The sequence below is a fragment of the Orycteropus afer genome, unplaced genomic scaffold, assembly GCF_000298275.1.
Source record: "Orycteropus afer afer isolate SDZICR_OR568_19922 unplaced genomic scaffold, OryAfe1.0 scaffold00013, whole genome shotgun sequence".
NCBI classification, from domain to species: Eukaryota; Metazoa; Chordata; class Mammalia; order Tubulidentata; family Orycteropodidae; genus Orycteropus; species Orycteropus afer.
Genome location: NW_006921600.1, coordinates 5,068,659 through 5,087,096, shown reverse-complemented (window position 1 = coordinate 5,087,096; position 18,438 = coordinate 5,068,659). Strand labels below are relative to the sequence as shown.

The 18,438-nt window shown below is 35.6% G+C and overlaps 1 protein-coding gene across 1 annotated transcript in view; it reads right to left on the bottom strand.

Moving 5' to 3' along the window:
* USH2A (usherin) overlaps window positions 1-18,438 on the bottom strand; it is a 1,482,371-nt gene that overhangs the window by 355,615 nt on the left and 1,108,318 nt on the right. The window contains exon 47 of the mRNA XM_007952540.1: window positions 5,292-5,490. Coding sequence (XP_007950731.1) covers window positions 5,292-5,490 — 199 coding nt within the window. The remainder of the gene's footprint in view (window positions 1-5,291; window positions 5,491-18,438) is intronic.

The following is an 18,438-nucleotide window of genomic DNA, read 5'->3' as shown; positions in this document are numbered from 1 at the left end:
GACAACAGCTATGATATCCCTTGTTCCACGTCCTCTTCTGAATCTGGCTTGAACCTCTGGAAGTTCTCTGTCAATATACCGCTGCAAACGTTTCTGAATTATCTTCCGTAAGATCTTACTTGCATGTGATATTAATGATATTCCAAAACTATCTACACTAATTTACCTTCTGCTATCAATAAATAAAAGTCCATGTTCATCTGCATTCTTGTCAGTTTAGTATTGTCATTTTTCAACTTATTAACCATTCTTATTACCATGATATGCATTGGTATCTTATTTTTATTTTAATTTGCAATTCCCTGGTAACAAATGATGATGAGTATCTCTTATGTTCTTTTGCCACCTGTGGATCTGTTTTGGTGATGTGTATGCTCAAAAGGAGATCTGGTGGTGTAAAGCCTAAAGCACCTGACTGCTAACCAGAAGGCTGGGAGTTCAAACTCACCAGCCACTCTTCAGAAGGAAGATTGGGCAATCTACTTCTGTAGAGATACTGTCTAAGGAGGGGTCACTGTGAGTCACAATCAACTCGATGCAGTGTTTGTTGTTGTTGTTTTGGTGTGTTCAGATATTTCTGCTCATTGTTTAACTGAGGAGTAAGTTTTCCTATTGTATATTTTTAAGAATTGAAAGTATAATTTGTATATTACTTCTTTATGAGATATAATTTTTGAAAATATTTTCTCCCAGTCTGTGTTATGTCTTTTTATTCTCTTAACAGGTTCTTTTAAATAAAATATTTATTTTTTTAAATCTAAAAAAAAAAAAAAAAGTTAATTTCTATACTGCAACGTTCTTGCAGAAAAAAACCAGTAAGATAAGAGTCTTATTCTGGGTAAAAGCTAATCAGGCTGCAGATGCTTGAAAAAAAATATCCTTGCTCACTCTTTTATTCATTTTTCAAAATTTATCAAAAAGCAAAGATTTTATATTCTTAAATGCAAAGTCTTTTGTCGTTCCTTTGGTAGCCTTTCTACAACTATCGTAATGAATTTCTCTTACCATGCTTACTTATTAAGGAGCCCTGGTGGCATAATGCTTATGGCATTTGACTGCTAACCAGAAGGCTGGTGGTTAAAATTCACCAGCCACTCTGCACAAAGAAGATGAGGCATTCTACTTCTGTAAAGATTTACCACCTTAGAAACCCATTGAGGGTCACTGAGTTGGAATCAACTCGATGGCAGTGAGTTTGGTTTTTTTTTTTTGGTGTTTAGTTATTAGGTACAAAGAATCAAAATAAGCCTAATTCCAAGGATAAATTGAGTAACTCTACTCTTCAATGTCATATGCTGGGTGAAAAGTAAATTTCTAATTTAAGTCAGTTTTTAAGAGTCAAGCAAAAAAATCAGTTTCATATTTTCTCTATGTGTTTATTTGGGATCTAAGAATGCTTTTATGTTATAGCAGCAAGTACCTCCCTCTTATTTTATGACAGTAACCCCAAGTTTTGGCATTTGTTGTGTGATCTTAAAGCATTGATTAAAGTCCCATTCACATATACTGTGTTTCTGAACAGAGTTGCTGGTAGTGCAAATGGTTAACGTATTAGGCTGCTAACTGAAACGTTGGCAGTTTGAATCCACCCAGAGATGGCTCTGAAGAAAGGCCTGGTGATTTACTTCTGAAATACCAGCCATTGAAAACCCTATGGATCACAGATTTACTCTGACAAATGTGGGTTCACCATGAGTTATAGTCGACTAGAGATCAACTAGTCTTACTTCTGGTGTTTCTGAGCATTTAAGTACACATTAGTATTTCTTTCAGCAAGCTTATTCAGTACTCAACTCTTATCTTTCTCTTTGAAAACATTCTAGATTTTTTCCTCAAATATTTGTGTAGTGATGAACCATTAGAACTGGTTCTCTTCTGTTCTTTCATTATCAATGACTTTCTCAGGTGGTTTCAGCCACTCAAAACCCAGGCCTTTCTTCCACTCCACTCTGGTTTAGATCAGTGATAGTCCTTCAAGGGAAGATTTTCAAGCAAATATTTCTATTGGGAATTCTCCACATAGGCATACTATTTACTAATCTTCTAATTTGGTCTTTAACTTTGTTATTTCAGATAACATGAATGGAAATTTCAGTATCTCCAGCTGATAAATGTGTGGCTAATTTAAAAAAAAAGATAGCTTTTTTTTTTCCTTAACCTATATATTTACTACAATAAAAAGATTTTAAAAAGGAAGAAAAGAAGACATGAGAAAACAAAACAAGATTTGCTCTAATGATTTAAAAAATTAACTTCTTAATAGATTGACCAAAAATTTCAAAAAATAAAAGCAGTCTTTTCCTTGCTTTATGGTTTCCAAAAGCAATTTTGGCATCCATTCTCAAAGTGTGGTCCCTGGACCAGCTGCAGAAGGCTTACATGTGAGGTGTCAGACATGCAAATTCTCAGGGCTTCCAGAGACCAGTTGGGTCAGAAGCTCAGGTGATGAGTTTTAACTAGCCCTCCAAACCTGATACTTCCTTGAGTTTGAGAAGCATGGCTCTGATCACATGGCCAAGCTTGTATAAATACTCTGGGTCCCTTCTGATGTTTATAGGTATTTAGCCATGAGTTCTCAGACTCACAATGAAAGTTTGTTATTTATCTTCCCTTAATATCCCACCAAAGGAAATACAAATACAAATTTACAAATAATCTTTCTTCTTGAGAATTTAACTTCCTTTATTCTTTCACTGATAATACCTGTGTTGAGTCCTTAATCCTTAAAATAAAAATGCAACTTTGTTGCGTGCATCATTAAATATTGTGTCACTTTAGAACAATATATAACGTTTGTATTATAAGAATAAAGGAATATGACGTATTCTTTTAAAGAATATTGCATGAAATTTGCACGTGCTAGTTTCCTAACAGTTTTATTTTTGCTTCATATTCCTTGTATTTCAACTTTTCTTTTAATAAAAAATATCCTGTATCATTTTCTTTTTCTTTGGTAGAGTAGTGGACCATAACTTTTTTATTTAAAAAAAAATATTCTGGTTCAAAATATATTTTTTTATATTGATTAACAAATGGTCTAAATGACTTTTTTCTGGAAAAATATTGAACTTATGAATTTTATATGAAATTGATAATTTATTTGGTTGTAAAGATTTAGTAAATTTCTCAAAAAGCTTACCAAAAACAGTCTCTGAAATCAGTGATATGAAAGGAAAAAGTACTTTTATAAATATTTTAGCCTCTATGTATAGATACTTTGTAGGAGTTCTGGTAGTGTAGTGCTTGAGGTCTTTGACTGCTAACCAGAAGGCTGGCGGTTCAAACCCACCAGCCACTCCTTGGAAGAAAGGTTGGGCAATCTACTTCCATAGTTATACCACCTCAGAAACCCAAGGAGGGTTCGCTATGAGTCAGATACAACCAGAGACTAGTATGCTCTATATTAGAGGGACCATTCCCTTTAGAAGGATATCATGCTTGGTAAATGGAGGGTCAACAAAAAAAAGGGAAGGCCCTCAATGAGATGGATTGACACAGTGGTTGCAATGATGGGCTCAAGTATTGCAAGGATTGTGAGGTCGTCACAGGACCTGGAAGTGTTTAGTTCCATTGTACATATGGTCACTATGAGTTGGAGCTGACTCAACGGCACCTAATAACGTATTCTATGCTGTGACTATTTTTTCTTCACCCCATGACAAGTATATTTTAATTAAATTGGACATGTGAAAGGTATTTAACTTTTGATGTTTTAGAATAAACATTAAACTGAGATCTAGTGGCATAGTGCCTAAGGCATTTGACTGCTAACCACAAGGCTGGTGATTCAAACCTACTAGCCACTCCTTGGAAGGAAGGTTGGGCAAACTACTTCTGTAGTGATACCACCTGGGAAATCCGAGGAGGGTACTTTATTCTCCTTAAACCACTTACATTTGTAGTTGAAAATGTTATCTAATGCTTTATACAAACCAGAACAACTATGATAGCTTCCGGGCAGAAAAATTTATTATTATTTTTTTTTAAATGTTGGGAAAACACATTGTCTCCACTACTGGAAAAACTTTAAATCTTCGATTCACATATCTAAAAACTCATTCCTTACTTTTCAGCCCCTCACAGGATAAAACATATAAAATAATAGAAGCAAAAAAAAAAAAAAAAAAAGGATGAGTTAATACTATATTTTGCCTAACACTTTTCTAAGCGATATGTCTTTTCCTGGAAAACACTGTTAATGGGCAAATTTATTCCAGCGTTATTTTCGTTTTGTTGTTGTAATTGTTACGTGCCGTCCAGTTGGACCAGACTCATAGCGACCCCTCCTTGGGTTTCCGAGGCAGTATCACTATGGAAGTGGATTGCCCAACTTTCCTTCCGAGGAGTGGCTGGTGGGTTTGAACCGCCAGCCTTCTGGTTAGCAGTCAAGTGCCTTAGGTACTATGCTACCAGATCACCTTATTTTCATGTAGAAATATATATTTGCTTTCATTTTATAAAAGTCTGTTCATCAGACAATGTGCATTTAATGGCCTAAAATGATGTAAAAACTCAGGCATAATCACAATTTTGGAAAATAAGTGTAAAAAAGTCACATATATATATATATGGCTTGTAACTGCTAGCTTTATGACATTTCTTAGATGATAACCACTGGTAAAATTGTGTCAGCCATAATAATTTATATTTTGTTCCAAATTGTTTCAGTAACTCACTTTCTTAATAACTGTCTTTTTGCAGTGAATCTTATGAATTTAGTAGTAGCTTTAGTCATTGAATGCATGATGTTGTTTTTGACAAATAGGAACATTATTTCATTATATGAAATCTTACCTTCAAATAAGGATTTCCTGCATCATTTGTCAATAAAAACCATTTACAAACTCCTCTGTCTGGCTGTACTATCGATCTGATTCCTAAACTGCAGCTAATATGAACATTAATCTGCAAATGACCATAATATAAAAGTATTTCTGACAAACCACTAAAGGTTCTGTCCACAGTTACTTATCAGTGTCATGTAAACAAACACCTACTTGTAGCTGAATGGATTTGTTGTAAAGAAAATTCAAGTCACTCAATCAGATATGAATTTGGGAGGCTCCTTATCATTCCAATGAACTAATATTTCTTGTGAAGGTGATGAAAAATGAGAGGGCTAAAATGCTCACGAGGATGATAGGATTTTTATAAGCCTCCTTTCTTCTCCATGAGTTCTTGATAGACTAGTGGAAATACTGACTATGATAAACTAGTTTAAGAAGCCAGTGGTTTTACCTGGAGTGTTAAGTGAGAAAAGTATATTTCCCTCACTAGTTTGAAAGATTTACCTTCACTTCAGGAGAATAGCAAATGTGTCCACAGATATCTTCAGGTTTTTGACATTTCACTCCCTTGCAGAGCCCACCACTGTGGTCCTTCATTAACTTCTGTGTTTTAGGGCATGAATGCCATGTTTTCCGTAAGACATCGTATCCAAGAATGATGCCATTTGGCTTTCCTGGAGACACCCAGTCAATTTGAAGGGATCTGCAGCAGAGAATAATCAATACTTCTGAAGAGACAACATTTAACATTGCTGCTATCAGCCTACCTACTTTTCAATTAATCTTCCAGATTGGTCATAAGGTTTGTTTCATCAACAACTTCCTAATTAAAAAGTGGCAGCAAAATGATAGTTTCTAGCTAGAATAATTTTTTTACGTTGAGGAAACACATTTTTCTCCCTTACTGGGAAAACCTTAAACACACACACACATACACGCATCAAGTAGTAGCTTATATGCATACATAAAATATATAAATATTTTATGTATATATAACACACACACACACACACACACATATATATATATATACATTTTATATTTTATGTGTATATATAATGTTGTTGTTGTTATGTGCCGTGGAGTCAGACCTGACTCATAGTGATGCCTCCTTGGGTTTCCGAGGCAGTATATGGAAGTAGATTGCCCCATCTTCCTTCCAAGGAGTGGCTGGTGGGTTTGAACCGCCAGCCTCCTGGTTAGCAGTCAAGTGCTTTAGGCACTATGCTACCAGAGCTCCTGTATATATAATAGTTACATATATATGCATATAAGCTACTACTTTCAATATGCTATTTTATATTTTTATATGCTACTAGTACATAATCTGTTTTAAGCATCAATCAAAACTATTTAATTTTTAAGAGAACAGCACATAATATGAGTCCAGTATACCACCCTAAGTTTCTGGGGTAAGAAGGAAGTATCATGTTTTGTCAGGGAAATCAAGAGAGAATTTTAGTTTGATAAGCAAAGAAACAAATAATATGACTTAGTAAACAGAGTGGACATTAAAATATGTAGTAGACCTCATCCCTATTTCTAACCACTTTTCCTTTTTCTCCCCTCAACTAGGACTAGTGATGTGACTGACACATAGCTGCTCAAAGAGATGTAATTTGAAGACTGCTATGGGGCTCCTGCGAAGGTACGTAGAAAATTTTGTCCTTTCAGCACAGCTGCTTCCTTCTCTTCTCCTTTTTCTTTTTGCTAAACATGATATCTGAAACTTCAGCAATCACCTTTCATCCATTTGAGAAAGACCATGAGAATCACAAAGATAGCATCGTTCTATTTGGTATTGCTGCACCAATGCTAGCAACTATCTACTTCTAGAACTGCTTAATTAAGCCTCTGTGGTTGAGTGTTTTGTTACTTAAAGCCAAAATAAATTCCCAAGTTGAAAATATCTTTAGTACTATTAATTCCTCTAACTACATTTTACATTGATATATCTTAATTTATTAAAATAATATTTTATTCTGTTTAAGGTGAAAGTTTACCTAGTAAATTATGTTTCCACTTAACAATTTCTACAATTATTCAGTGATATTATATTTTCCACAGTGCATTATCATTCTTATGCATTGTTCTGATAGTACCATTTCTAGTACTCTAGTTTCCCTGACCCCTTACCTTCTCATCTTTGCTTTACAGTAATTTTTGACCATTTGGTTCATATAGATGGTTTTTTAAAGAAAATCATTATTCACGAGTAGTATTCTTTATTTTATGAGCCATTCTGTTATTTCTAAAAGATGACCTCAATGGATAATTTCAGTTTAAGGTTTAAAGAGTTATATCAGGGTATTAGTCTCAGGAGTCCTCTGTTCTCAAATGGCCCGGTAAGTGTAGACTTTTTAAGAATTATTTCCATATTTTTATCCTTTTCTATTGGGATCTATTTGTTGTTGTCCTCATCAGGACAGTCGATAGTAGTAGCCAAGTACCATCCAATGTCAGGGTAGATGAGGCTGTGGTTCATGTAAACGGTTAGTCCTGTAGACTACTTTCTAGTCTAGGTCTTAGGCTCCTTTCTTTCTCTCTAGCTCCAGTTGAGTAGAGACCAATAGTTGGCTACTGGATGGCTGCTCACAACTTTTAATACCCTACACACTACTCACCACATGTAGAAATACATTTTATAAAATATATTATGCCAATTAACTGAGCTGTCTCACGAAACTATGTTCCTATGCCTTCAAACCCTGAAAACAAATCTTTCAAAGTGTTATATTTCAGAAGTATTAGGGGAGCTCTGGTGGAATAGTACCTAAGGCATTTGACTGCTAACCAGAAGGCTAGTGGTTCAAATCTACCAGCCACTCCTTGGAAGGAAGGTTGGGCAATCTACTTCTGTAGTGATACTGCTTTAGAAATGCAAGGAAAGTTCATTATGAGTGGGATCTGACTCGATGACAGTGAGTTTGGTTTTGGTAAGAAGTACTTGAAGCTGTGTTCCCTGTGTGGTTTATTATATGTATAGATACACATGCATATGGGAGCTCTGGTGGCTTAGTGCTAAAGGCATTTGACTACTAACCATAAGCCTGGCGGTTCAAACCCACCAGCCTCTCCTCAGAAGGAAGGTTGGGCAATCTACTTCCGTAGTGATATCACCTCAGAAACCCAAGGAGGGGTCGCTATGAGTCAGACCCGACTCGATGGCACTGAGTTTTTAGTTTACGTGCATATACACTCATATCTCTATGTACATATTTCTATAGATAGATCTAGCTGGGTACAGGTATGTACCCACATACTTATACCCATACACATATGTCTATATACATATTTGTGTAACCACACACATATTTATTGATTGTTGTTGGTGTTGTTGCAAAATGATACTTGTCGTATCTTTTACTAAAAATATTCTTTTCTCTTGTGCACATCTTAGTGACATCATCCACCTTGGTCAAGCTTTGTGCAGTTCACCCAGTTTCAATGCTACCTTTCCCTTGACCAAAAGTAACAAGTACTTACTATCTTGAGAGTACTTCCTCCTGTCTCCTCTCATTGTGGTACCCATCAATGAGTGTTAGCCTTTGTATATGTATAAATTTATCGTTTTATAAAAGTGCAACCATACAATATTTGTTCTTTTGTAATTGATTTACTTCACTCAGCATAATGTCCTTCAGACTCATCCATATTATATTTTGAGGACTCATCATTGTTCTTTATGGCTGCATAGTATTCCATTGTATGTATGTACAACATTTCATTTATACATTCACTCATCTATGGGCACTTAGGTTCTTTCTATCTTTTTGCTATTACAAAAAATGCTTCAATGAACATAGGTGTGAATCTGTCTGCCCATATTTATTTTATCAGATCTCTAGGGTATATACCTAGGAATAGGATTGGTGGATTATAGCTTATTTGTATTTTTACCTTTTTGAGGAAGTGACATATCCTTTTCCATAGTGGTTATACTCTTTTATAATCCCACAGGCAGTGGATAAGTGTTCTAATCTCCCCAAATCCTTGCCAGGATTTGTATGTTATTTTATTTATTTATTTATTTTTTTGAAATTGTATTTTGTTATTGTTTTTGAGAATATACATAGCAAAACAGAAAAATTCAACAGTTACATTGATTACATCTTATGCAACCATCTTCAAGTTATGCAACTATCTTCACCCTCTTTTTCTGAGTCATCCCTTCCCCTTTAGCATAAACTCAGTACCTCCTAAGATTCCTATGTAGTCTCATCAGTCGCTGTTGCCAAATTTTATCCCACATAGATAATTCTTAAAATAATATAATGCTTAAGGCAGACAGTTTTACAAGTTAAGATAAATTACTGTTAATTTAAAATAAAAAAGTAAAGGGGAATTTTAGTTTAAAATTTAAAGATTATCTCAGGGCAATAGTTTCACAAATTCATCTATCCTTCATGGCTCCAGAAAGTCTGGTGTCCATTATAATTTGAAATTCTGTTCTGCATCTTCCCCCTTTTGATCAAGATTCTTCTATAGAATCTTTGATCAAAATATTCAGTAATGGTAGTTAGGCACCATCTAGTTCTTCCAGTCTCATGGCAAAGGAAACAGTTATTCATGGAGTCAATTAGCCAACCATTCCTTTTCCTCCTCCTATCACTGACTCTCCTTCTTTTCCTGTTGCTCCAGGTGAATAGAAACCAATTGCTGTGGCTTGAATGGCCACTTGCAAGCTTTTGTGATGTGGTATATTGGATGTGGCTATATTCCCATTCCCCTACCCATACCTGATCCTGCCTGTCTACCTACATGTACATCCACAGATTACTGCTTGCTATTACTGATAATATTAGTAATATTGCATTGCTATTACTGGTAATAGCAAGCACTAATCTATGGATGGATACGTAGGTAGACGGGGAAGATAAGGTATGGGTAGGTGAATGGGAATATACCCACATCCAATATACCACATCACAAAAGTGCCTAAGGCACTTGACTGCCTACCAGAAGGCTGGCAGTTCAAACCCCCCCAACCACTCCTCGGAAGAAAGGTTGGGCAATCTACTTCCATAGTGATACTGCCCCAGAAACCCAAGGAGGGGTCGCTATGAGTCAGGTCCAACTTGACAGCACATAACAACAACAACAACAAAAACATTATTGATAATAGCAGCTCTTTTGGTGTAATTGCTAAGCCATTTGATTGCTAACCAGACAGCTGGCAGTTCAAACCCACCGGCCACTCCTCAGAAGGAAGATTGGGCAACCTTCCTCTATAGTAATACTGCCTCGGAAACCCAAGGAGAGGTTGCTGTGAGTCAGATCCGACTCAATGGCAGTGAGTTTGTTTTTTGTTTTGGTATTACTGATAATACAGTATTGCATATGTCATAGTATTTACCTTTATTGTCTATACGTCTTGTGCACTTCTCTGTGCCTTCCTTTTCCTCAGTGATATTGTGCTGCTCACATGCTTTTATTATATTGCCTTTCTTGTCATCCAAATAAAGACCTGTCTCTTAACTAGCAAGAAAATTTCCCTTCTCTCACCTCCCATGTCTGCTAACCAACAAAGATACTTTTCTCCCTTGTATAAACTTTTCCTTGAATTTTCATAATAACAGACTCTTATTTGTCATTCTGTGATTGACTTATTTCACTCAGCATGATATCCACTAAATTCATCCACATTATGAGGTCATTTGCAGATTCTTCATTATTCTTTAATGATGGATAGTATTCCATTGTGTGTATGTACCATAGTTTGGATATCATTTCATCTGTTAAAGGGTACTTAGGTTGTTTCCATCTCTTTGCTATTGTGAATAGTGCTGTGATGAACATGGGTGTGCATATGGTATTCGTTTCCCAGATATCACCTTTTTAGGCTATGTTCCTAGTAGTTAGTGGGATTGCTGGAACAAATGGTATCATCATGTTCTTAAAGAAGGTGTATTGCTCCTTAAAAATGAGTCATAATCTCATTCCAAGTGTAAGTTACCTTTTTGTGGGTTTTATTATAAAATGAAGGCATAACATCTGACCAAAACTACTGCATTTTCAATGATCATTTGCTGCAATGAATGAGATCATAAGATAAAGCTGTTCAAAGAGGAGATAACCCTGAATAAAATAATTTACTCTTAGGTTAATGTCATAGAACTTTTATTCTGCACATGAATCCAGTTAACAAAATGATACCGCCTAGATCACACACCTGTTTTATCTTTAGTAATTTCTCCATAAGCTCTATAAGCAGTAACTCATTAAAGTTTTTAGGATAGTCCCACAGATTTGGACATAATATATTCTTGCCTTTCAGTATGGCAAGGAAAGCCTACCCTTACCAAAACCTCAGGTAAATGTAAAATAATAATAATTTTTATTCACATAATTTTCTAAAAAGAGAGTAGCACTGTGACACGATTAATTCTCATTTCATAATACTAGAATTTCCAAATATAACAACCTTTTATATGTGGAATGTTCCTTTAGGTAATTTTGAAGAAAACAAGCACATATGAAATTTTTTGCTATGTTTTGAAGATATTATTTTCAAATCCTCACACTAATTATGTTAACCACTTTTCTGCCATTGTGAAAAATAATATCTTTGCTATACCTTTCAGAATTAAAGAGAAACATATCTTTGCAGGCCCACTGGATACTATCAGAATTCCAAGCGACATCATATATTGGAAATTCAATTAAGCCCAAACATTTACATTAAAAAGCAGGAGTCAAGATAAACCTTGACATTTTAATAGACTACTGAAAAAAAAAAAAAAGAAAAAGAATTATTTCTTTTTCTTGGGAGTAGAAACATAATACAGTCAGCAATAAGAGTCTAGATAGGAAATTAATGTCACCTATAAGAGAACAGTTTAATAGGTGACTTGTATATTCATTGTTATTATTATAATGTCTTTATCTAACTCTCTAAATTAATTCCACATTCTACAGATTCAGTTTTGTACTCGATGTATAATCAACTACAGAAAAGACTATATTTAAATACATTAAAGGGTCTGAGTTATCCACTAAAGTGGGTAGACTAGTAAGGTATAGAAAACACTACACAGAGGACCAGGCAGACATGACTTCCCATTCTTGGAAAACATAACTGAGAAGTGAAACAACTGGTTTTTAGTGATAATATGTACAGTTTTGCTCTTGAGTATTTTAGTAATTTTAGTCTGGCACATGAAAATAAATGAACAGAGACCGGTAGCAAAGATATGCCTTTCATTAGAAACAATGGTACTATTTTGGACTCTTGATATTTTTTTGTGGATTTTTTTCGAAAGTGATTACTAGGGTTTATTTCGTCCTTAGGGACTGTAACATAAGTTACTTTAATAAAGTTTCTGCTAAAAGCCACCATGTCTACACACATTTTGGTACATGAATTCATTGAGTTTGAACTCATTGAGTAATAACATATCCTAGTTGAAGCTATTTCTTTTTAATTCTGTCCTACTGTTGCTGCATACTATTGGTGTCATCATTATAATCATCACTGAGAATTCTCACTACATGGTGTACAATAAAATTGAAGACTGGAAGGAATATGGGAAAATCACTTTTTATCACCTACCTTTACACAGGTGAGTATCAAAATGATATAGGTCTGAGAGAATTTTTAAGAAATGTTAGGATTCCCACTGGCATGCTTTAATATTTCATTTAACATTTTATTCTTTGTAAGTTATGTGATTTGCATGTATTTTTCTCTAATCTGTGGCTTGTCTTTTCATTCTGTTAATTGAGTCTTTCACAAAGAAATAGTTTAAGCAGCATTCAATTTATCATTTTCTTACATGGATCATGCTTTCGATGTTGTATCTAAGAATTCACTACTTAGTCATAATGTTCATATCTAAGAAAAGGGATAAAGATGTTTCATGTACTCTAAATTATCAACTTAGATTTTTTAAATTAAATAGTTCCAGATTATCTGAAAATGTTTACATATGCCTTTTTTTTTTTTTTTTTTCCTATTCACTTTGATCATTTTTGTCCGAGGTGGCACAGATGGCTAACCACTTTATTTCTAGCAGGAAGGCTGGCAGTTCAAACCTATCCATAGGTGTCTCAGAAGACAAGTCAAGTAATCTGCTTTCAAAAGGTCACAGCCTTTCAGAAAACCCTTGGAGCAGTTCTACTTTGCACACATGGGGTCACCATGAGTCAGAATTAACTTGGTGGAAACTAATGACAATAACATTTATGTAGCGCTCAACTTCTTTGATAATATTTCAGATTATAGTTTCAAAAATGGTCAGGACAATTTCAGCATTGTTGTTGTTATGTGCCGTGGAGTCAGACCCGACTCATAGCAACCCTGCCTTCAGTTTCCAAGGAAGTATCACTACGGAAGTAGATTGCCCCATCTTCCTTCTGAGGAGTGGCTGGTGGATTTGAACCACCAGCCTTCTGGTTACCAGTCAAGTGCCTTAGGCACTATGCTACCAGAGCTCCCCAATTTCAGTATAAGACTAACTAAATGTATGAAGATGGCAGAACAGGCAGAAAGACTGCACAGAACCTCATCAACAAAGAAAAGGGGAAGCAATTAACAGATACAGAAGATAATCCTGGAGCCCTGGGCTTTGAAGCGAAGGATACAGAAGTGAACTAAACTCCAACTAGTAGAAGTGCTTGAATGAAAACACCAAAAAAGACATATGGTGCTGCCGTCTGGCAGCAATCCTGACAACACAGACAGACAGGATACTGCTGAGTGGTGTTAAGACCTAAGAATTTACTTAAAAATCAGCCCTGCTAGCCAGGGACTGCATGGAGGACTGCACTGGTGGCTGGTGAATAAAAGGGGAAGTGCTGAAGAGAAAGGTGGGCTCAGCTGTGGACTTTTGCCTGTCTGGAGGGTGCAGCCATTTTGAATATTTACAAGCAATTTAACCATTTTAGATATTTAAAGCAACAGCATTCTCCCAGATTCCAGGGACTTAAATAGGATCCACTTGCCAGGAAACACAAGGACATTCAGGATGCCAACAACTGGAAAGATTCTAGTTTTCAGCTTTTTTTCTCTTCCCTGTTCCTGGTTACAATTTTTTTTCTTTCTTTCTCATGATTAACACCATTCCTTGTTTGTCTTTTTGCATTTTTCCCATTTTTTTTCTTCATTATTCTCCTACTTTACCCTTTTTTTTCTCTTATTGTCTCTCCCCAGTAATTGTGAGTTTTTTTAATTTGTTTTTCATTTTCCTTTTTTGGTGATGTTTCCTGTGTGTTTATGCAGTGTGTTTTTCATCCTCTTGCTTTTACTTTTTTGATGGCTTTTCAACTGTTATTTTTGTCTAACTGAGTGGAAGACAGCAACCATGTCCATAGGACGCAACCACACCAACACCTCCTGCAGCTCCACTTACTGAGTGAGAGACACCAATTTCTTCTACACAAATTGGCCACCAAAAAGAGCCTGACTCACCCTTACTGCTTCTCATGAACAGTTAACAGAGATATAAATAAAACAATATCACAATATCTTGGACACAACAATCACAGTCCAAAAAAGAAGCAGGATAAAGTGGTAGAAACAGGGGAGCAGGATACAGACCCAGAACACATCTCTGAGGAAGAATCAGCATTGGAACTCCCTGATAAAGAATTCAAAAGAATTATATTTAAGTTATCTTCAAAGGATAAAGAGACATATCAAGGAAAACACTGATAAAATTAAGGAAAACACAGACAAAACACTAGAAGAATTTTGGAAGAAAATACAAGCCCAAGCTGACAAAATAAATGAAAAATTAGAAATGATTCAAAATCTACAGATAGAAATCCAGAAGATTAATACTAATTTTCAGAAATGGCTAACACACTGAAAGGGAAAAGGAGTAGAATTAATGCAATGGAAGACAGAATTCATGAGATTGAAGACAAATAGCTGAATACTTCTTCAGAAAGGGATCAATCAGAAAAAAGATCAAAACAAAATGAAGAAAGCCTAAGGTTCATGTGGGATACCCTCAAAAGGAATAACCTATGTGTAACTGGAATTCCAGAACAGGAAGAGAAAAATAAAACCATTAAGAAAATTGTCCAAGATTTGTTGGAAGAGAACTTCCCTGATATGATGAAATTTGAGAATATATCCATTCAGGAAGTCCAACAAACTGCAAACAGGATAGACCCCAAAAGAAAATCATCAAAACATATCATCATCAAACTCATCAAAACAAAGACAAAGAAAGAATCCTGAAAGCAGCATGGGAAAAATGAAAAGTTACTCACAAAGGACAACCAATAAGAATAAGTTCTGATTTCTCACCAGAAACCATGCAAGCGAGGAGGCAATGGGATGGTATATATAAAACCCTGAAAGAGAAAAATTTCCAACCAAGAATTATATACCTGACAAAAGTGTCCCTCAATTATGAGGGTCAAAGGAGGAGATTTCCAGATAAGTAGAAATTAAAGGAATTTGTTAAAACCAGACCAAGCAAGAGATACTAAAGGGAGTCCTTTCAACAGAGAACCAATAATAGCAAACAACAACCAACTATTAAAACACAAGATGACATAACCCAGAAACCAACACAGCTGTGGATGTATTCAAAGTAAAATAAGCTTACAAAATTGTAAACAGGGAACTAAAGACATCAATTGGCAAATGAGGATGACTACACACCAAAAAGAGGGGGAAAATAGTGTAGTTACAGAAGTTCTAAATGGTGAGGAAGTCAAGAGAGTTGCAAGATAGAATGGACTGTTCTAAACTAGGGGAGAAAATTATAAATCACAGGGTAACCTCAAAGAAAAATGATAAACCTTCACATCATAATAAAAAAGAGGACAAGCACAAATATTCAGCAAATACTAAAACAACAACAACAAAGGAAATGATAACATGATTCATAAACATAATGAGCTCAGGGAAGAAAATTATATGGAACAAATAAACCAGGAACACCATGAAAAAACACATAACTAAATGACAGCAACAAATCATACTTATCAATAATTACGCCGAATGTTAATGGATTAAATGCATTACTGAAGAGACAGAGAGTTGCAGACTGAATAAGAAAACATAACCCATCAATATGCTGTCTACAATAACATTTTGAAGGAAGATCTGAGGAAAAAGAGTAAACACATGGAAACTGAAGAGAAAAATAGATTAAAAATCAAAGTTGGAAAAAGATACATCAAGCAAATGGCAACCAAAAAGAGCAGGCAGGGCAATATTAATTTCTGATCATATTGACTTTAACAGAAAAACCACCATAAGAGACAAGGAAGGACATTATATAATGAATAAAGGATCATTTGAAAGAGAAGATTTAACCATAACAAATATCTATTGACCCAATGAAAGAGCTCCAAAATACATAAATCAGACTTTAAAAAAGTTAAAAAGGCAAACAGATGACTTCACAGTCATAGTGGGAAACTTGAATACACCACTTTCTTTTTTTCTTTTTTTCTTGTGATTTGGGTGAAGATTTACAGAGCAGATTCATTTTCCATACAGCAGCAGTTCACATACACTTTGTCTCATGACATTGACCAGAGTTTACAATGCAACAGCTCCTCTCCCTCTTCCTCCCCATAGTTACCCCCTCCCAGTGTCCATCCCTCCATGCACTCCTGCCCCCTGAGCTGTCTCCCTATGCATAAGCAGCCCTTCTTTCTCCCATGATTGTTCTCTCCAAGAAGTGTATCTACCTGAGGTATATGTTCAACTCATAAGACTGTCTTTTGTTTGGCTGGAAACCACAGGTGTGGGTTCAATTCCAGAGCTGAAGGGCAGCTAGGGTCCATAGTCTCAGTGGTTCCACGACCTGCAAACCTGGTCCCCCCCCTTTTTTTTTTACAAATTATTTTGAGTTTTGTTCCACATTGTTCTCCCTCTCTATCAAGGATCTCCTACATAGATCCCCTTCCAAGTGGATGACAGTGGTAGCCGGGCACCATCTAGTTCTTCTGGTCTCATAGTCATATAGGCTGCAGATCGGATGGTGTACTAGTTGCTAGGACTAATTGTTTCCATGAATTTTGGTTTTCTTCATTCTTCTTTGCTCTGGACGAGGAGAGACCCATTGTTGCATCTAGATGGCAGCTTGTTAGCTTTTAAGATCCCAGTTGCTACTCACCAAAGTAGGAGGTGGAACAATGTTTTGTATAGTATGTTATGCCAATTGAGTGTGATGTCCCCTGTGACTATGGTCCCAAGCCCGCAGGTTCAACTACTTGGTCCCTCTGGGTAACTGGCTGTGACCAAGCGGTGACCACAACCTTGCTCCTTGTCAGTTCTACTATACACCTGGGAATTCTGATCATTCACATAAACTTAGGACCATTGTCTGCCAACCCTATACATGTTCTTGGATACACTCCCCATTTTATAGACATACCTAATAGTTCAGCCTGTCCACCCATCTATTCATGCATATACCCATGTTTGCCTTCACTGATGACACAGTACTGTATGCGCAAAAGGGTTCATATTTGTTGTCTGTACTTCCCATGTACTTCTCTATGTCTTTCTCATCCTCAATGCCACCATATTGGTCACTTATATTTGGTACATTGCTCTTCTCTTCACCCAAATCAATACTTATCTCTATCTAACCCTCCCCTCCCCTCCTACCCCTGGTAACCAACAAAGAAAATTTCCTTCTATAGATAAACCTTTCCTTAACTTTTACAATATGGACTAATACAATATTTGCTCTTTTGTGATTGACTTATTTCACTCAGCATAATGTCCTCCAAGTTTATCCACGTTATGCGGTGTTTTGCAGATTCTACATTATTCTTTAGTGTTGCATAGTTGAATACACCACTTTCAATGAAAGATAGAACAACTGGAAAGAAAGTCAACAAAGATGTAGAAGAGCTAAACAATACACAATCACCAACTTGACCTTACAGACATCTACAGAGCATTTCACCCAAGAGCAGCACAATATACATTTTTTTCCAGTGTACATGGAACATTTTCCATGATAGACCATATGTTAGGCCATACAGCAAGCCTTCATAAATTTAGAAACATTGAAATACTGCAAAGCATCTTCTCAGATCACAATACTATCAAATTAGACATTAACAATAGGAAGATCTGAGGAAAAACAGTAAACACATTGAAACTGAACAACACCCTCCTTAAGAAAGACTGGGTGAGAGAAGAAATAAAAAATGAAATTAAAATTCCTTGAATCAAATGAGAATGAAAACACAACATACCAAAATCTTTGGGACACAGCAAAAGCAGTGATCAGAGGGCAATTTACAGTGATAAATGCACACATCAAAAAAGGAAGAGCCAAAATCAACACTTTAAACCAACATCTCCAACAACTGAAAAAAAAAAAAAAGAATGGCAAGAAAAGCCTACAGACCCCAGAAGAAAGGAAATAAAGATTTGAGCAGAAATCAATGAAACAGAAAATAGAAAGACAATAGAAAAAATAAAGACTAGAAGTTGATTTTTCAAAAAGATTAATAAAATTGACAAACCACTGGAAAATTTAACAAAGGAAAAGAGGGACAGATACAAATAAAATGAATAAGAAATGAAATGAGTGACAGCACAACAGAACCAACTGAATAAAAAGGGTAATATCAGGATACTATGAAGAACTGTATTCCAACAAATTTGAAAATCTGGAAGAAATGGACAGATTTCTAGAAACACACCACTTACCTAAACTAATAC